Source organism: Aythya fuligula, chromosome 8, assembly GCF_009819795.1.
Source record: "Aythya fuligula isolate bAytFul2 chromosome 8, bAytFul2.pri, whole genome shotgun sequence".
Classification (NCBI taxonomy): Eukaryota; Metazoa; Chordata; class Aves; order Anseriformes; family Anatidae; genus Aythya; species Aythya fuligula.
Genome location: NC_045566.1, coordinates 30,771,124 through 30,786,570, shown reverse-complemented (window position 1 = coordinate 30,786,570; position 15,447 = coordinate 30,771,124). Strand labels below are relative to the sequence as shown.

Sequence of the window (15,447 nt, the reverse complement as noted above, 5' to 3'; positions counted from 1 at the left end):
GATGGTTTGTTTACTTTTTGTGTGTTGCTGAGAAGGAAGTTTCCTACCTGGTGCCAACAGGGAGACTCCCCATTTCGTAGATTTCAGTTTACATAGCAATCATCATAACTTATCTACATTTAAAAGTAATAGCCAGGTTTCGTTCAGTATTATGACAATGAAGCTGCTGTAAGTAATTAAGTGATATTAGTATAAGTAATGCAAGGAGAAATAGCACCAAAGTTTAAAAAAAACAATGGTTGAGAAATTTCAGTTATACATGTGTAACACTTCCCACTCAGTATGAAGTTGTTGAGGTCTTTCATTTATTAACTCGCATTGGTACCATTCAAAACAGTACAACTCTGTATCTAGAGACACTTAGGATCTAGTCAAGACACGAACAGGTATTATAGACCAAAATAGCTTAAATTTTTCACTCCAGATATCATCATTACATCAGGAGAACATTAAACGAGCTGTTGGCAAGTAACTGCAGATGCTGGCAGCGTGCAGCTAAGGTGAGCAGGGCACACACTGCCCTGCCCCGCCGGTGCAGCATAGGGCCAGCGCCTCCAGGCACCAGCCCATGGCTGATGCAGACCTGAGCCATGGAGCAGCCTGGAGCCAGCTGAGCCCCGTGGCCAGAGCGAAGTTCCTATGCACTGCAAAGGAATTTGTAGACAAGTCTGCCAAAGCAGTGACGCTATGGGTAGCAGTAGAGGCGGAAGCTAACTGGGGAACAGCAAAGTCAAAAGACCTGCACCATGCTCCAGGAACGCCTGCCAGACAAACACCAGAGCTTGTGGTTGCAACCCCAGCCCTGCTGCACCACTTACATCTGTTGCTTCTGAGCTGCTTGAAGGTGCACACAGTATATGCACATCAGGGTAAGATATCTGTTGTAGTTAGAAGAAGAACTTTTCGTTCTGACTTCATGAACTTCAGAGCAAAGCTTTACTATTCAACACAAAAACACATCAAGTCATTACATTAATGCTGTCCAGAAAGGAAAAAAATAATTTCCTGTCCCTGCAATTGATTCCACCTTGAAATAAATCGCGTAAGTAATTCCAGAATGGTGGTATAAGCTGCAAGCCTTACAAACCAGAATTGTGTAAGGAATGTGTTCAGCCACCTTACTAGGTTTTTATCAATTTTTGGATAGAAAACTATAAACATTTCTGAAGATAGGATGGAAAAGTGCCATCCAAACTATTCGGCTTCAGAAAGGCTGCCTCCAGCCAGCAGTAAGCAAGCCCAATATTACAGAACTCACTATATGATGAGATTCTGGGGACAGAGATACAAAAAACATTCCCAATTAAGGAAAAGAAACATCTCTCCTTTATAGATAACCCTTTAAATGAACAACATTGTTTTGCAAGTTAGTTCTGCAATCAAATATAAAACAAGAAGATGGCTCCCGTGTTCTATCTTAGCTTCTCCAATCTTCCAAGTCCAAAATTTTATATTGAATATTAATTAGCAAGCACTGCACAGCAGCTGGAATACATTGGTATTTCGATAGCCCTTTCCTAACAGGATGCCTGCTTCAGTGTCAGTAGGCACCAGACACCTGACCTCACAAATAGCTATGCTCATCCCGTGTGTTCAGCAGAAATACTGTTGACATGAAGCAATCACGAGTCTCAAGTTACTGCCCTGTTAGATTTTTTCACACTTTTTGGCACAGCTGCTTCAGCTGTCTAGTCTTCTTCTCCTCAAAGAAGGCTCAATGCAAGACCTGAAATAATATGGTAATCACCCTTTTCATTCCTGCTAAGGTTTATAATCATATCTATAAACAAAGTGGTAATCCTAGATACAAAGTTAGAGGTAATGAGCGTTGCACTGACCCAGTATACGAGATGAGCACTACCAATTTCACTGCCTTTGAACTAAGGAAGGCCCTTAAAACATTATTTTACTCTCCAGGAACAGCATTTTCTGAATATCTATGCAGTAGCCAAATCTGCTTATTGGCAAATTTGAACCAAAAAGAGAAAACAGACATTGAAAGCACTAAGGCATGGGGAACGGCAAAAAAAAAAAAAAAAAGTGCAACAACGCTTCATATTTAAGACATTTATATAAAGCTGCTTTGGATGTCATTTAAGCTATTAACATGAGAACATTTCTGTAAAATGTAGATAAACAATTTCCTTCTGATGATCAGACATGGCCTAATATCTTTTCCCTAAAGGAATCTGAAGGCACAATACGAAACACTCCACATAAGCAAGAAAAAAATTGCAGTTTCCACCTGCTGGCAGAAAATGGTAAACACTTATCATGTAGAGGAAGAAAGCATGAAGAGTTTCTTCCTACCTTAAAAACAAACTAACATATGAGCATCTCAAAAACACAATCAAAACAGAAAAGCAGAGAATCATACGAGCCTAGAAAACTGGAATGCTGCCAACATTAACGGAGTTCTTTGAAATGACAAGAACATTCAAGTGGTTAAAAACTGATCAGTTGACAGTCTCACTAATTTTCAGTTGCAGCCTCAACAGCCTGCTCAAAACCTACTCCTCCTTGCCCTTTTAAATCTTACATGCTCAAAAGCACTACACGACTGATTATGAAACAGACTGCAGTGTTATGATGAGGAAACATAGAACCCAAAGTAACAACCACCAGTTCCCATAACCATCATGCATGGGGGGTGCAACAAAGGGGAGAAGTAAAGGGGAAGACAACCACAGCAAACACTAAATAAAACCATATCAGTATAGGTGTGGGAGTTTCTGAAAACCTAAGAATTTAGGAGAAAAAGCAACTGACATACCTTCTGAAAGAATGGCTTCCTTCAAATAAAGCAGCACATCTGCAAATTTTCTGACATCATTCACCAGTTGCATGATATATTCTGGATCCACAACAGGATTGTCATAACAATCAGAGTTGGAGCTAATGCTGCTCAGAGAGCTGCTCTTGGTGCTGCGCCCCATTCCCCAATTTCCTGAATTGGCGATGGTGAAGAAGTTGGAGGTAGACAGCCGGGCTAATCCCAAACCACGTTTGTTACTTCCGCCGTTCTGCCGCAACATCCCAGCAGCCGCTGTGCTTATAGAGCTCCCGCAGTTAACATTCAGTATTGGTTAATGTCCATTTGACAAGCCCAAGATGAAGCCCTTAAAAATTGGGGGAGGGGGAAGGAGGAGGAGGAGAAGGAAAAATGCTGATTAGTGCAGAAATACATGTGATGTAACATTTTTTACTGACAAGATCCAAAAATTCTTTTAAGATGACACTACTTTACATTGCAATGTTTAACTGAAGCTTTATAAAGGTTGTTGACTGTTCAAAATTTTTTAATTTGTACAGCAAATAAAAATCAGTGGTGTGCAAAACTCATTTCTAAAGCTAAGCACGTCGCATGCTTATTTCACGAGAAACAGTCTGTTCCTTAGGTACTTATTTCAGAAACCTTAAGAATTAAGTGTTACACTTGCCCTTTCTTTACCATGAAATGTTACTACAACCGAAAACAATTGCAAAAACCTTTCTGATACAGACCACAAGCAACAACCCAGCTTGCATCAACCACCAAGCTGCATTCAGCATCCTGTCTCTTAAGATAATAGCCAGCCGTGATCTGATAGGGTGATTTTCTTTGCGTAGATCGTGCTGAACAAGAGACTTTGACTATCACCTTCTGAGAAACGAAAACATCCTGGAAGAATTTATACGGCCTTTAAACCTGCTATCTTTTAATATGAAAGCCAACCAAAGGAAAGACATTGCAAAGTGAAGCCATTTTACATTTTTTAGTACCACAGTTTATCTGCAAGTCTTGGTGCAGTTAGCTTGAAGGGTGTTATTCTGCTTTAGCACACCTTGAAGTTCCACCATAAAAATACTCAGATTTAGGGGCTATTACATTGGTATAAGTAAAAAACCCATCCGCATTCATTTAGTTTTGGGAAAACAGAATGCTAACCACATCAGGTTACGCCATTCTTTCCCAAGCAGCAAACTCCAGGTGGTGGAGTCAGGTTTGGTTCCAGCAGGTCTCACAATGCCTGCTATTATTGTCTCAACACCAGGAGAAATTCTCAGCATTTACACTACAGGGTAAACGCTACAGGGTGAGGGAAAAAAATAAAAAATAAAAAATTGGAACATGTCAGATTAAAATGTTAACACTGGCTGCAGATACCAACCAGTTGGAAATTCAAATTCAACCACTTTTAGAGAAAAATAAGTCACTACTGTTTGAGTTGGCTGGTTGAAATGGGATGCCGTACATATTTCTGGTTTAGGTTAGTCTAACTAAAGGAACAGCGCCTTTAATATTTTGAACGCTCCCCCCATGTGCTTCAACAGGCATTATTCTAATGCACCGCAATTATTTTCCCATTATTTCTACTTTATTTCTCCTTGCAATTTCGGAATATCAAGGGAAAGGCAGCGAAAGCAGTTGTTTTTGTGATTACCCTGGCACTGCTTCCAGGGACTGCGCACAGGGGGCAGGGGCCAGGGGAGAGAACTTCAGGTTTTAACCCAGGCCAGCTGCTCGGTGCTTACGGGCTGTACCTGGAGGAGCACACATCTGTAAGTAACGCCGATAATTAAGCAATTCTAAACAGCTCAGCCAGACCCAAGTGCGGTTTACATTAAACACCAAGCGTGACGTTTGAGCAACTTTCTTCTGTTCCCACATGAAATTCTCAGGGGTACAAAGCCACTTCGCAATTACAAGAAGGAAAAAAAAAAAAAAAAAAAAAAAAAAAAAAAAAAAAAAAGCCGCCCAGCCCTCCCTCCTTTAAGGAGCCCGCTATCTCCCCATCTGCATCGGGACAGGTTTCCCTATCACCCGCACCAGCCCCGGCCCTTTCAAGTCGGGCCAGCTCCGGAGGCAGCTCGGAGCCGCGCGCTGGGCTGGGGCTGGGGGCAGCGAGCCCGGGGCAGGAAAACCCGGCGGGGCCGGGGCCGGGGCCGGGGCCGGGTGCCCGCGGGGAAGGGGAAACGAGCAGGGAGCCGGCCCCGAGACGCGCCCTCCCCGCGCGGCTGGCACGGGACGGGAAAACGAAGCACGCGGAGGGCGAAGCCGCCCCGCCAGCCCCGCCGCTCCCCGCCCCGTTCCGTCCCGTCCCGGCTGGAGCCCAGCGCCAGGGCCAGAGCCGCCCCCTGTCCTGTGCCTCCCTCCCTCCCTCCGCCCGCCCCCCGCGGCCCTTACCCTTACCGGAGAGCGGCGGCCGAGGCAGGCAGGCAGCAGCCGGGCCGCCGCGGGCCCTTCGCGCCGCCGCCCCGCTGCCCACGGAGCACGGCCCCCGCCCCGCCCCGCTGCCGCCGCCGCGGGCCACGCCCCCTCACGCCTGCCCCACGCCATTGGCCGGCTGAGCCCCGAGGGGGCGGGGCCTGAGGAGGCCACGCCTCTTGCCGCGCCGCGCCCTTCCCGCCCCTCGCTCCCGCAGGGCCGCGCTGTGCGCGCCCCGTGCTGCCCCCGTCCATGCGGACTGCGGCCAGGTGGAGTCGCGGTCCCGATTCCAGCAGAATCTCTGAAGCCCAGAACTGAGCAACCGAACTGAAGCGGCTTGGGACGTTACTCACCTCTTGCGCTAATTTCAAGCATTGTTCGGTAACCGCTTTACCTCCCCGCCGCTAAATGAAAGGCGGTGTAAATTTAGAAATTAAGTAAGCGGTCATAAATTCTTCAAGTCTTCCAAGTGTGGAGAAAAACAAACACAGAAAACAATGCCCCGAGCTTCAAAAAGATTTTGATGATTCAGGTAATTGATCCGGCAGATGTCAAAATCGGGCCAGGACAAACAATTGTAAACTAATTTAATGTGAAAGCAAGGAGCTAGCGTGGGGAATGTGCGTTAAACAGTACAATCGGCGATCACATAATCAGGAAAAGTATTAAAGGTTTATTTTGGGAAAAGTCATTGAAACTGTTAGATAATTGTACAATAGCAATAAAAAGATAAACAAGAAATTCCACCTATACTTATCAATAGATAGGCTACAAAGCAATGGATACCATTCGGTTTCCCAAACCTTTCAGAAAAGCATAGAGCAGCTACAGCAGACTCTCTGTCTTTGTTACACTTGAAAAGATAAGGCGTTTTATTTTACTATAATTATATAATTTCCAGGCACATTTTAGAAAATGCAAGGAAGAAAAAGCTCTGCTGGTCTGAGCACGTATCCTGCTCTAGTCTCTAGTCCTTTTGCTGTTTCTGAAGCAGACATACAGTTCTTCATGCCTTGCCACTCTGCGCATTAGTCTTTTCTCTTATTTTGGTCCCCCCATAGACTAACATGCGTCTATATTAGAATTCATCAATTTATTTGGTGAACCATTTTTTGGCAGAAAAAAATCTGAAGTGAAACTGAAAGTGATGGAAGTTAGAAATCCTAAGATTAAATGCTTTTATGCTTCTGAAATATTTTATTGCCGGTACATCATTTAAAACATGAGAGTTCTACACTGTGGGAGAAGAAATGATTTGACCCCACATCTGCCATGTTACGTGAATGTTAAGTGAAGTTTAGGGTTTTCTTCACCAAACTACTTTTCCATTTCAGTTGTTCAGAGCTTTTTTTCCTCCCCATTTTCAGTTTGGCTGCATTCCCCCTGAATCAAAACTAGCATTAAACAGCCCCAGTTATGTCACAAACTGTACAGTGTTGATTGTCTCCTAAAGTGCCTTAGAAAACACAACAAGAAAGAAACACAGAAGTAACAGATACACCTTCAAGAAAATATGGCTTGCATAAAAGCCCAGGTCTACATCCTAGCTTGCAATTCTTGTTGCAACAGGTAAACTAGAAGGAGGATTAAAGTCTGACAGCTGCTATGTTTTTGTCATCTCTTGTTACTCTACAGGGCCAATGTCCTTTCTAGCCAAAAATTAACATACAGCATCACTAATTCAGGCTTCAAGGAAACAACAGAAGTTGAACACATGAAAGTTATTTAAAGTCACCTCTTTTTTCTGCACATCATCCAATATAATAGTTTACTTGGAATGAACAAGAACAATGAACAATCAGGTATTAGGCAAATAGTGAACAGGAGGGCAATAAAGATAGCATAGTACCTCAACAATGTATTCTCCAAGAAGGGACACCAAAACCGAATTTAGTTTCATCAAAAATGCTGAATTTTCCTCTGAGCAGGCACTGAAGTCTAACTCATTAAGAGCCACCTGAGCATTTTTTTTTAACAGATTTTTCCTTGTATAGTGCATGTGTACACAGTGAAATAGCACATCTCTTTTATGAGAAAATGATCTATGGAGTAAGCTCCATGTGCCTGTTTCTCCCTTCTTGGCATTGAATAGTACTTTGTTCACAAAAAAAAGGAAAAAAAAAAAGAAAAAAAGAAGTCAGTTTGAAATCAAGGAAAAGCCTGCCTGATGAAAGCTAGCAAGAAACTAGAAAGAAGATGTGTTTCCATGTGGCACCATAAATGTAACTGAAACTGTGAAATTGGTATTTGTTAATAAATTTGTTCCAAAATACTGGCTCTGTTCTTCAATTTATCTGCTGAAGAGCCAAATATTCTAGATTAGCTGGAAGACATAATTAGTATATAAGTTAATATGAGCATTAAGTGTTCAATACAGAGCTGGATATTTGTTAGTATTGTAACCCCCTTTCTACCACACACTAAGCAACACTGAAAATAAGATTAACCAAATGACTTACAGAGCTACGTTGGAAGAAGATTCCACATTCTGTTTACATTCCAGTGAAGAGAGAATTCTGCTCTGAAGAAGCATTTCCATAAACCATTTCCTTCCAAGAATCATTTCTTACATACAAGCTCCTGCAAAAGACCAATATCATTTGTGTATCAGAAAACAGTTCAGGACTCAGCTACTGTTAAAGGAAATAATGTGACATTTTTGGTGAAATAAGGTCTTATCCATAGCTACGTTATAAGCTTTAACAGTCAAAGAAGAACAGCTAGAATACAAAACTGAAAATTCTTTGTACAAAATCACCCTACCTGACGAGAAAACTCAGAAAATTGTTCTTCCACCATTACACCTACTGCTGGCTTGGAAAAGTGTTTTTTCCTCTCATGAGATCTCCCCTTCAACTGTAATAAACACCGCCTACCTGAGAACCCCTGAGATACCCAGATCCACATGCACTTCCTCGAGTGAAGCATATTTCAAGCAGTGCACCAAATGCCCTCAGGGAAACTATGTGGGTGAAACTTAGGCAGCCACTGTGCACTGGAATGAACTCGCAGGGCCAACTGATGGGGAACAGAAACCCCCATTACCTGCATACACAGGCCTCGCACCAAGGCATTGTGCTGTCCCTCCCTGCTCAGTCCTGATCTTCAAGGCAGACCACAAAACACTTCAAAAGACGAGTACAGGAAGTGAAAGTCACAGCTCTAGCAGGTATTAAAAAACACATATTCAGTATAAGGGCTGATTATAATTCCCCTCCAAGATAATCAGGACATAATCACTCAATCACCTCACCCCCTGTGAATAGTCTTCTTCTCCACTAAGCTCTCCTTTTTCACAATTACTGGCTTTTCTCTCTCAGATAACCTAGTTGATATATATATGGTTTAATGTAGAGCAGTTCTTCTCAGCTTTATATAGTTTTGACCTTCCACTGCCTCCATGTCAAACCCAATGCCCCCAAACTGGTGGGCTTTTCTTTTCACTTATATCAGTTGGTCTAATTTCAAACTCTTTCCCTAGTCTTTCCTCTTTTTGTACAACATCCTGCCCTGCTCAGGATGATCTGCATACTGTCGTAAGCTATTCCTCAAAAATGATGCAAGGCTGGAAGTGTGATGGGGGAGTTGCAGCTGGACACAGGACAGCTCAATTTGCTAATCCTTCAGGGGAAAAAGATCACTGCTGGCATGGGCAGCACCCCATTTCCTAACTTTTAACAAGACATGTCTTAAAAACTTCCACCTTAACTAGCAATTGTCAAGGATAGTGGGTGGTGAGGAATGAGAGGAAAGACTGCATGAAGGAAACAACTTCCAGAACCTTCCTGGCTTGCCAAACGCACTATTAACCAACTCTAATTATGGCACAGCGACCTATTGCTCGCAGAGCCAGGAGGCCTGAAGCTAACCACCCTGCTCCCTTAGCCCCACCTGCTGTACTGGTACCAGCTGGATTTAAGGGAGACAAAGCCCAGCAATTAAGGGGTAGGAGAGAACAGGGGTTTGGCTGGGAACTGCTTGTAGGTGGTATCTTGCTAAAGGCTCTTAGTCAGGCTGTTGGCTTGATATGCTCTGGGTTGCAGGGTTATTGCCTCCTGGCTGAGAAAGAGGCAGCACAGCAAGCAGGAGGCGGTGCAGCAAGCTGCTGGGTTTGTCTTGTGGGGGAGCTTCTGCTGGCCTCGTGTTTTGAATTCAGAGTTTGAAATAAATTAAGAGATATAGAGGCTGTGTTAGGTGGTTTCTGATGCTGCTCAGGATGCTAGGTCTGGCAGGGTGTGTGGGAGCTCCTGGCATCCCTGCCTGGCACCCCCGGGCTGTTTTTCACTGCTCCGGAGCATGCTAAAATCACCCTGAAACCACCAACCATCACTACTCTCAACAGCAAAATGAGAATTCCTTTGTACACTCCTGAAAGTTCTTGGTAGCATAAATGTTTGATAAATCATATGAAAACAACAGAAAAGCATATATGGATAGAAATATTTTTTTCCCCTCCATTTGCATAATTCCTTACACAACAGAAAGTGATTTCAAATGTGGCAAACAAAACCCCAAATCCTTTATGGTTTCATAACTGTTGCTAGAGAAAAAGGAGATGTAAGAAAAATGCTGTACAACAAGGCTTAAAGCAAGCTTTCAGAGATAAATTAAAAGTACTTATTTGCAAGAGAGAATGGTATATTGCGTGTTAGGAAACCAGGTAAGGTCCTTAAATAACAATCAAATGCATGATATGATTAAGAGGTTAATACTTCCAGAGCTATATTAAACCAAAACTATTCCTAGCAGCTGGCAGTTATGCAGGCAAAAAAAAGTCTTACACTACTGCATTCAGTGACCTTGTAACAATGTATGTTAATATAAGTATGATTGTAAGAATACAGATGAACTTTGTTTAATGAGAAGTATTGAAGAATAAAGTTGGTGGATGTTGGCTAGTAGGGACAATTGACCTATTTGTGGCAAACTTGAAGTAGGGTGACTGTGTGTGCCATTGTAACACTGCCTGAAACCGTGGCTGGGGGACAGCTTGGATATGGGGGTGGAGGCAGCAGGGAGGGCGAAGAACAGTGTTCTGCTGTGCATGACTAAAGCCCAGCATCTGATACTTCAGAAAAGGACTGGAGAATATAGGTTATTATCATCATTACAGAGCAAGGTATATTTTACCCTTACCATGGCTCATAAATAGTGAATCTCTATGCTAGAGTAGATCTATCTGATAATTTAGTTTTATAACTAGAGGCAACATCTGACTGTAGTATTAATAACACTACAAAAAATAATCCAGCTATAATGTATAGCTAATGTAAAGATTTCACTGAATCCCATATCCTGCTTGCGTTTTACTAAAGGAAGTATTTTTTCATATAAGGAGCTCATTCAGCATTTTTCATTCTGGAATTTATAGCTTGAATGTCTTAGGCAAGTTCTTTCTGATGTCTTCTTACCAAGTCAAGTAATAGTCTGCTTTGTGATGCATTAGTTTTAATCACTTGCATTAATTTAGGTCTTTAAATGTTATCCTACTTCATTGAACACTGATGAGTACACGTGCTAGAGGCTATGGTATTGTTTAATGAAGTTGTTAAAGTGATCACAGTGTGTTCATAGGTTTTTGAAAGTACAATGCTATTGCCCGTTTCTCTTGCCTCGGGATGTTAATCTGAATTTGCTAAGACCAATTGCATTTCTGTAGTATATAAGTAGAGTCCAGATTACTAACAAAGGTGAGGCTCAGGAGAGAGCTCTGCTCTTAGTCCCGCTGAGCGCTTCACCTAAGTTGTCAATAGTATTCCTCATCTAAAAAGTCTGTTTGCTTCTGTTAATGATAATTATGAATGTCTCAATTGTGAATATGAACTTCAGACAAAGCTTTGGGGAGAGGATTTGCTACTGTAACATTTCTGTTTTACATTATCATCATTCTATCCTGGGGCCAGGTACTGAGGTTTTCCACCTATCAGTAAGTCCTTCCTCTAATCCAAAGTATTGCATCTTCACTTAAGTAATACAATTATGAATAGAGGGTAAGAAAAGACATGACATGCAGTTGCAAGACTGGTCCATGTGAACAGATCTGCTACAAATAAAAGTAAGTTGAAAAGATGTCGGTATGTGTGATCTAAGGGTAAGCAAGTTAATAAGCATCTCTTAAATATCCTTGAGTGTTCTAATTCCTGGTACAGTAAAAATAGTGAACTCCAGTCCATTTTTGATGAAATTGTTGTAAATGTTTGTGGACCTCAGCTGTGAACTTCCCTGCAGGCTACATGCAGCACCTAAATTTCTGAAGGTGTTTTTCTGTTGACCTTAGTGGCTCTTTTCTCAAGGCACAGGTTGTTCAGTTGTTGTTTAATGAGGCTCCTAATTCTTCTTGGGCACAATACAGGGAGTGTAAGTACCAGTACATAATTCTTTGCAGGCCACAGGCTGGGACACTGAGTGTTACAGCCCATCACTCTCTCGCTGGACTTGGCCCAAAAGTTGCTAACCCAACATCAGCGGTGGTTTGGCTGTTGTGTTTTGTTTCCTGTTGTTGCTTTAAATAGTAACTATGAATCTCAATTGCTGTAAGACAGCATATGCTGTTGTAATATAGGATTTGAATAACATCTGTGAGCCACGCTTTGGCCTTTGTTTAAATGACATGTTATTTACTATTATTTAACATTCTACTGTGTGATGAAAAACAGGTTTTCTGCTCTTTGAGAAACTCCTTACTGAACCATATGCACAAAATCGGGACCATTATTTTATACATATATATTAGAGAATACATCTCTATCTAATAGAGCAGTATATATTTTAAAGCACCATACTGATCACAGAAGGCTTATGTGATAAGGTAGTATGACGGATCTATTACTGTCATCTTGCCTAGATAAAAGAATCCAGCATGATATTTATTGGTTAAAGGTCAACAAAGGAAATATGTAAAACTCCAGTACTTTTGATTATCTATACGGCATAAGAATACAGAGTACAATTAGCTACACTGAAAACCACTGCATTTTAACACTTTTATTCTGATAGAAGCCATAACTGGCTGCCATTTATTGCATAGCTATTAAGAAACAGCTTGGTTTAATCAAATATTATCTTATAAATCTGCATCCCTAATGAGATATACTGAGTTATGTATTATTCAGATAAAAAGAAAATTGCATTACTGAATGAAGATAACCAAAACTCCAGTTGTTCATGTCCAAGTCATTACTGGCTCATTGGCACATTAACTTTATGGAGTTGTGCTTGCTAACAGCATCAGTGAGAAATCTACACGGACAGCTTGCAAATCCAGTAAACAGAAATGCCACTGAGGTCACCTGAGCTGTAGCAGAACACACTGACCAGAGAGCCCCCCCCTCAGCTTTCCATTGTGAATTAACTTGTCTTGCTAGGAATGCATGAGGAGAGTCACCGCAAGTACCCCAGCTTGCCCCATGGCTCAGGAAGGTGGTGGTCCCCATGTATGATGGGGTGGCTCCGTCAGGAGCCTTTACCATGTCAGGCCTACTTGACAAGGGCTGCTGTTGAACGTGGAGTTTCAGTGGCAGGTTCTATCAGCCCCTTCTTGAGGTGACCATAAAACCTGAGGAATACTGGAGAACCTAAACTAGCTTCCAAGTGGCAGAGTTTCCCCCTCTCAAAAATGAACACGTTTTTCAAGGAACTGAGAGAAGCTGCTTGGTTAAAAGGAGCCATTTGAAAACCAGGAACCTATTTCCATGAAGAATACAAGAGGTATCTTGGGAACCACAAGAGAACTCTCGGGGCAGAGGTGAGGGCTGAGGTTTGTACTACTACACTCATCTTCGTATGGTAGCCCAGTACCTTAGCACCTCCCCTCAGGACTGTAGATGGAGACCTTTTGCTCTGGTGGACACTGCTGGTAGCTGCTCTGGAAGAGACATCTGAGTAGGTCCAAGCCTATGGAGAAGAAAATTCCGTTCTAGAGCCAGAGGTCTTTACTGAGGGCAGGCCACAAACCAAGGCTGGTTTCTTCCTTGCCACCCTGATACCATTTTGTGGAGTACTTTTGGAGACCATCCTCCCCAGCCACCAAATCAAGGTTTAGCCATGAAGCAGCATATAGTCAAGAAAACAACGCTGGCAATCTTCTCTAGGGTAGGAATGTGACTGCAGTGCTGATGGAGGATTTACCACTTAATTTCAATAACTTCTTCCAACCAGAAAAAAGCTCTGAGACAGGCTTGACTGCCAAACATTACAGGCTTTGAAGTCTGTTGGCAGGTAAAAGCTGTATGTCAGTGACTTACAAAAACATCAAAAGGTATGTCAGGGAATGCTGCTGCAAGGGCTGGAAGCCAGAAATCCATGAGAAAATCCTCAAAGATAATATGAAAAGACTTCAAAGGTGGAAGATACGTGGAAAATTGATAACTGTGTTTAAAATCAGACAGAGAACCAAAATCTTCAGACTTGAAGAGAAGTTGGAAAGGAAATAAAAGGAAGAAATATGTACTGACTCTTTATGGTCTTGTGTGCTGTGTAAGCAACAGCTATCTTGTCTTCAGACATATATAATACACTCAGAATATAAATATATATACAGTTAGTGTCTCGAAAGGAGACTAATAATTGATGTCAATATTTTTCCCTTACACTTAAAAAGCTGGTGTACTGTATTTTTAAATAATGTAGCTTACCACACTGTAGGAAGTAATAGTGAAAGGCACCATTGTTATAGAGCAGGTTCTTCACATAACTTGCCAAAATCCAAGTGTGGCACCTCAAAGACTCAGTGCAGGAAACTTACTGGGGTACGGGTTAGTCTCACTAGTATGTCTTTATATCATTTCTGGTACCTTGTCTCTCAAATAAGGAGTTCTCAAGAATAAAAATGTAACGTGAGCGTAAAATGCATGTGGAAATAACTCTGGAGAGAGGTAATGCTTCCAAAGAAGAACATAAGAATGAGCAGGCTGGGTAAGATCCTGTTGCTCGTAATGCCCATGAATGGATGCCTAAGGAAGATGTGCACTGGACAGGAATGTATAACACCTTCCCTGAGCTTTCAGCCATTTGCAGCTAAGAGGCTTCCTGGCATTATTTCTGTATATTCAGTATTTTTCAGTGAATTCCTCTTCTGTTAACTTGTGCAGTTCTCTCTTGAAACCATGTAAACTTTTAGCAACTCCAGAATTCTGTAGCAGGGAGTTCCACAGCTTCAAAAACTAGGCTTGTGCTATTTTATTTATTTATTTTGTGCTGGTGTTTTTGTTTGTTTGTTTGTTTGTTTTTGTTTTGTTTTGACATTTGAGAATCATGGCTTTGTACTGAAATTCAGCCTGAGTTTCTGAATCTGGTTTCTGCCACAAAACCTGATCTGTGAGGACAGAGTCTATCAGAACAAGCTGCAGGAATTGGGATCTCCATCAGTGCCATTGTGCAACGAGTGAAACAAATCAGTAAGGAGAAGGAAATAACGACACATGACCCTGCACATCAAAATGACCTTTTGAGGATGTTCCCCAAATGCATTATAGCACATCTTGTATGCTCTGTGTGGCTTAGCGTGGTGCCAGAATACACAGGGCTTTAGTTAAAATTCCATTGATAACTTTTTCTTCCTTTTGTGAAGTTCTGTTTTCAATTTTCAGTGTGTAACAGTGTTACCAAATATGGGAGAATCTGCTACTGCTCTGGACTTGTGTGACTGCCTGCGCACTGGGGATGCAAAGCAGATTCCTCCCCCTCCCAGTGGGAACTACTGATTCCCTGCAGCCTCCAGCAGGGACAGAGAAACTTACAGGTAGGTGGTACATTAAATCAGAATTTTCCTATATATATATTTATATATAATATATATTATATATATATATATATATATATATATAAAAGACTACTGTTGAATATATCATACATGGCAGGAAAGGGTTAAGCTGTTCAGATCACCTGCTTCAGGTAGAACATAAAACCCTTTTTTTTTTTTTCTCTTCAAGAAGAAAATAAACAATTCTCTTATCCCTAGGGTGGCAGCAAGCCCTAACAAGGAAAAGCAGGACACATTCCTTCCTTCCTTCCTTCCTTTATAAGTAGTCAGTGGATTGCTCCCAACACATTCCAGATCTGGTAGGATAGCTTAATTGTCTTCACCTGGAGGCCACTGCTTGACAGTTAATATAACACCAGTCAAGTAAGGCACCACGATCTTTCTGATGAAAGTGGGTTATGCACCCAGTCCCATGGTCATAGCCAGTTTCATGTGTTCCTTTCCATCTGAAGATTTACAAGTTTCCTGGATGGAATTGTGACTACAAAAATTTGAGTCT

General features: G+C 41.9%; 1 protein-coding gene across 4 annotated transcripts in view; it reads right to left on the bottom strand.

The window, feature by feature from the left end:
• The window catches only part of ARHGAP29 (Rho GTPase activating protein 29), a 59,002-nt gene extending 51,234 nt beyond the window's left edge, over positions 1-7,768 (bottom strand). For 3 of the 4 annotated variants that reach the window (XM_032192052.1, XM_032192055.1, XM_032192054.1), the window contains exons 1-2: positions 7,648-7,768; positions 2,774-3,119 (exon numbers count right to left, since the gene is read on the bottom strand). In XM_032192052.1, coding sequence (XP_032047943.1) covers positions 2,774-3,035 — 262 coding nt within the window. In that variant the 5' untranslated portion in view covers positions 3,036-3,119; positions 7,648-7,768. Of the gene's footprint in view, positions 1-2,773; positions 3,120-5,173; positions 5,228-7,647 lie in introns of those variants that run through there. The other variant, XM_032192053.1, reaches the window with a different exon arrangement.
• Between the last annotated feature and the right edge of the window lie 7,679 nt (positions 7,769-15,447).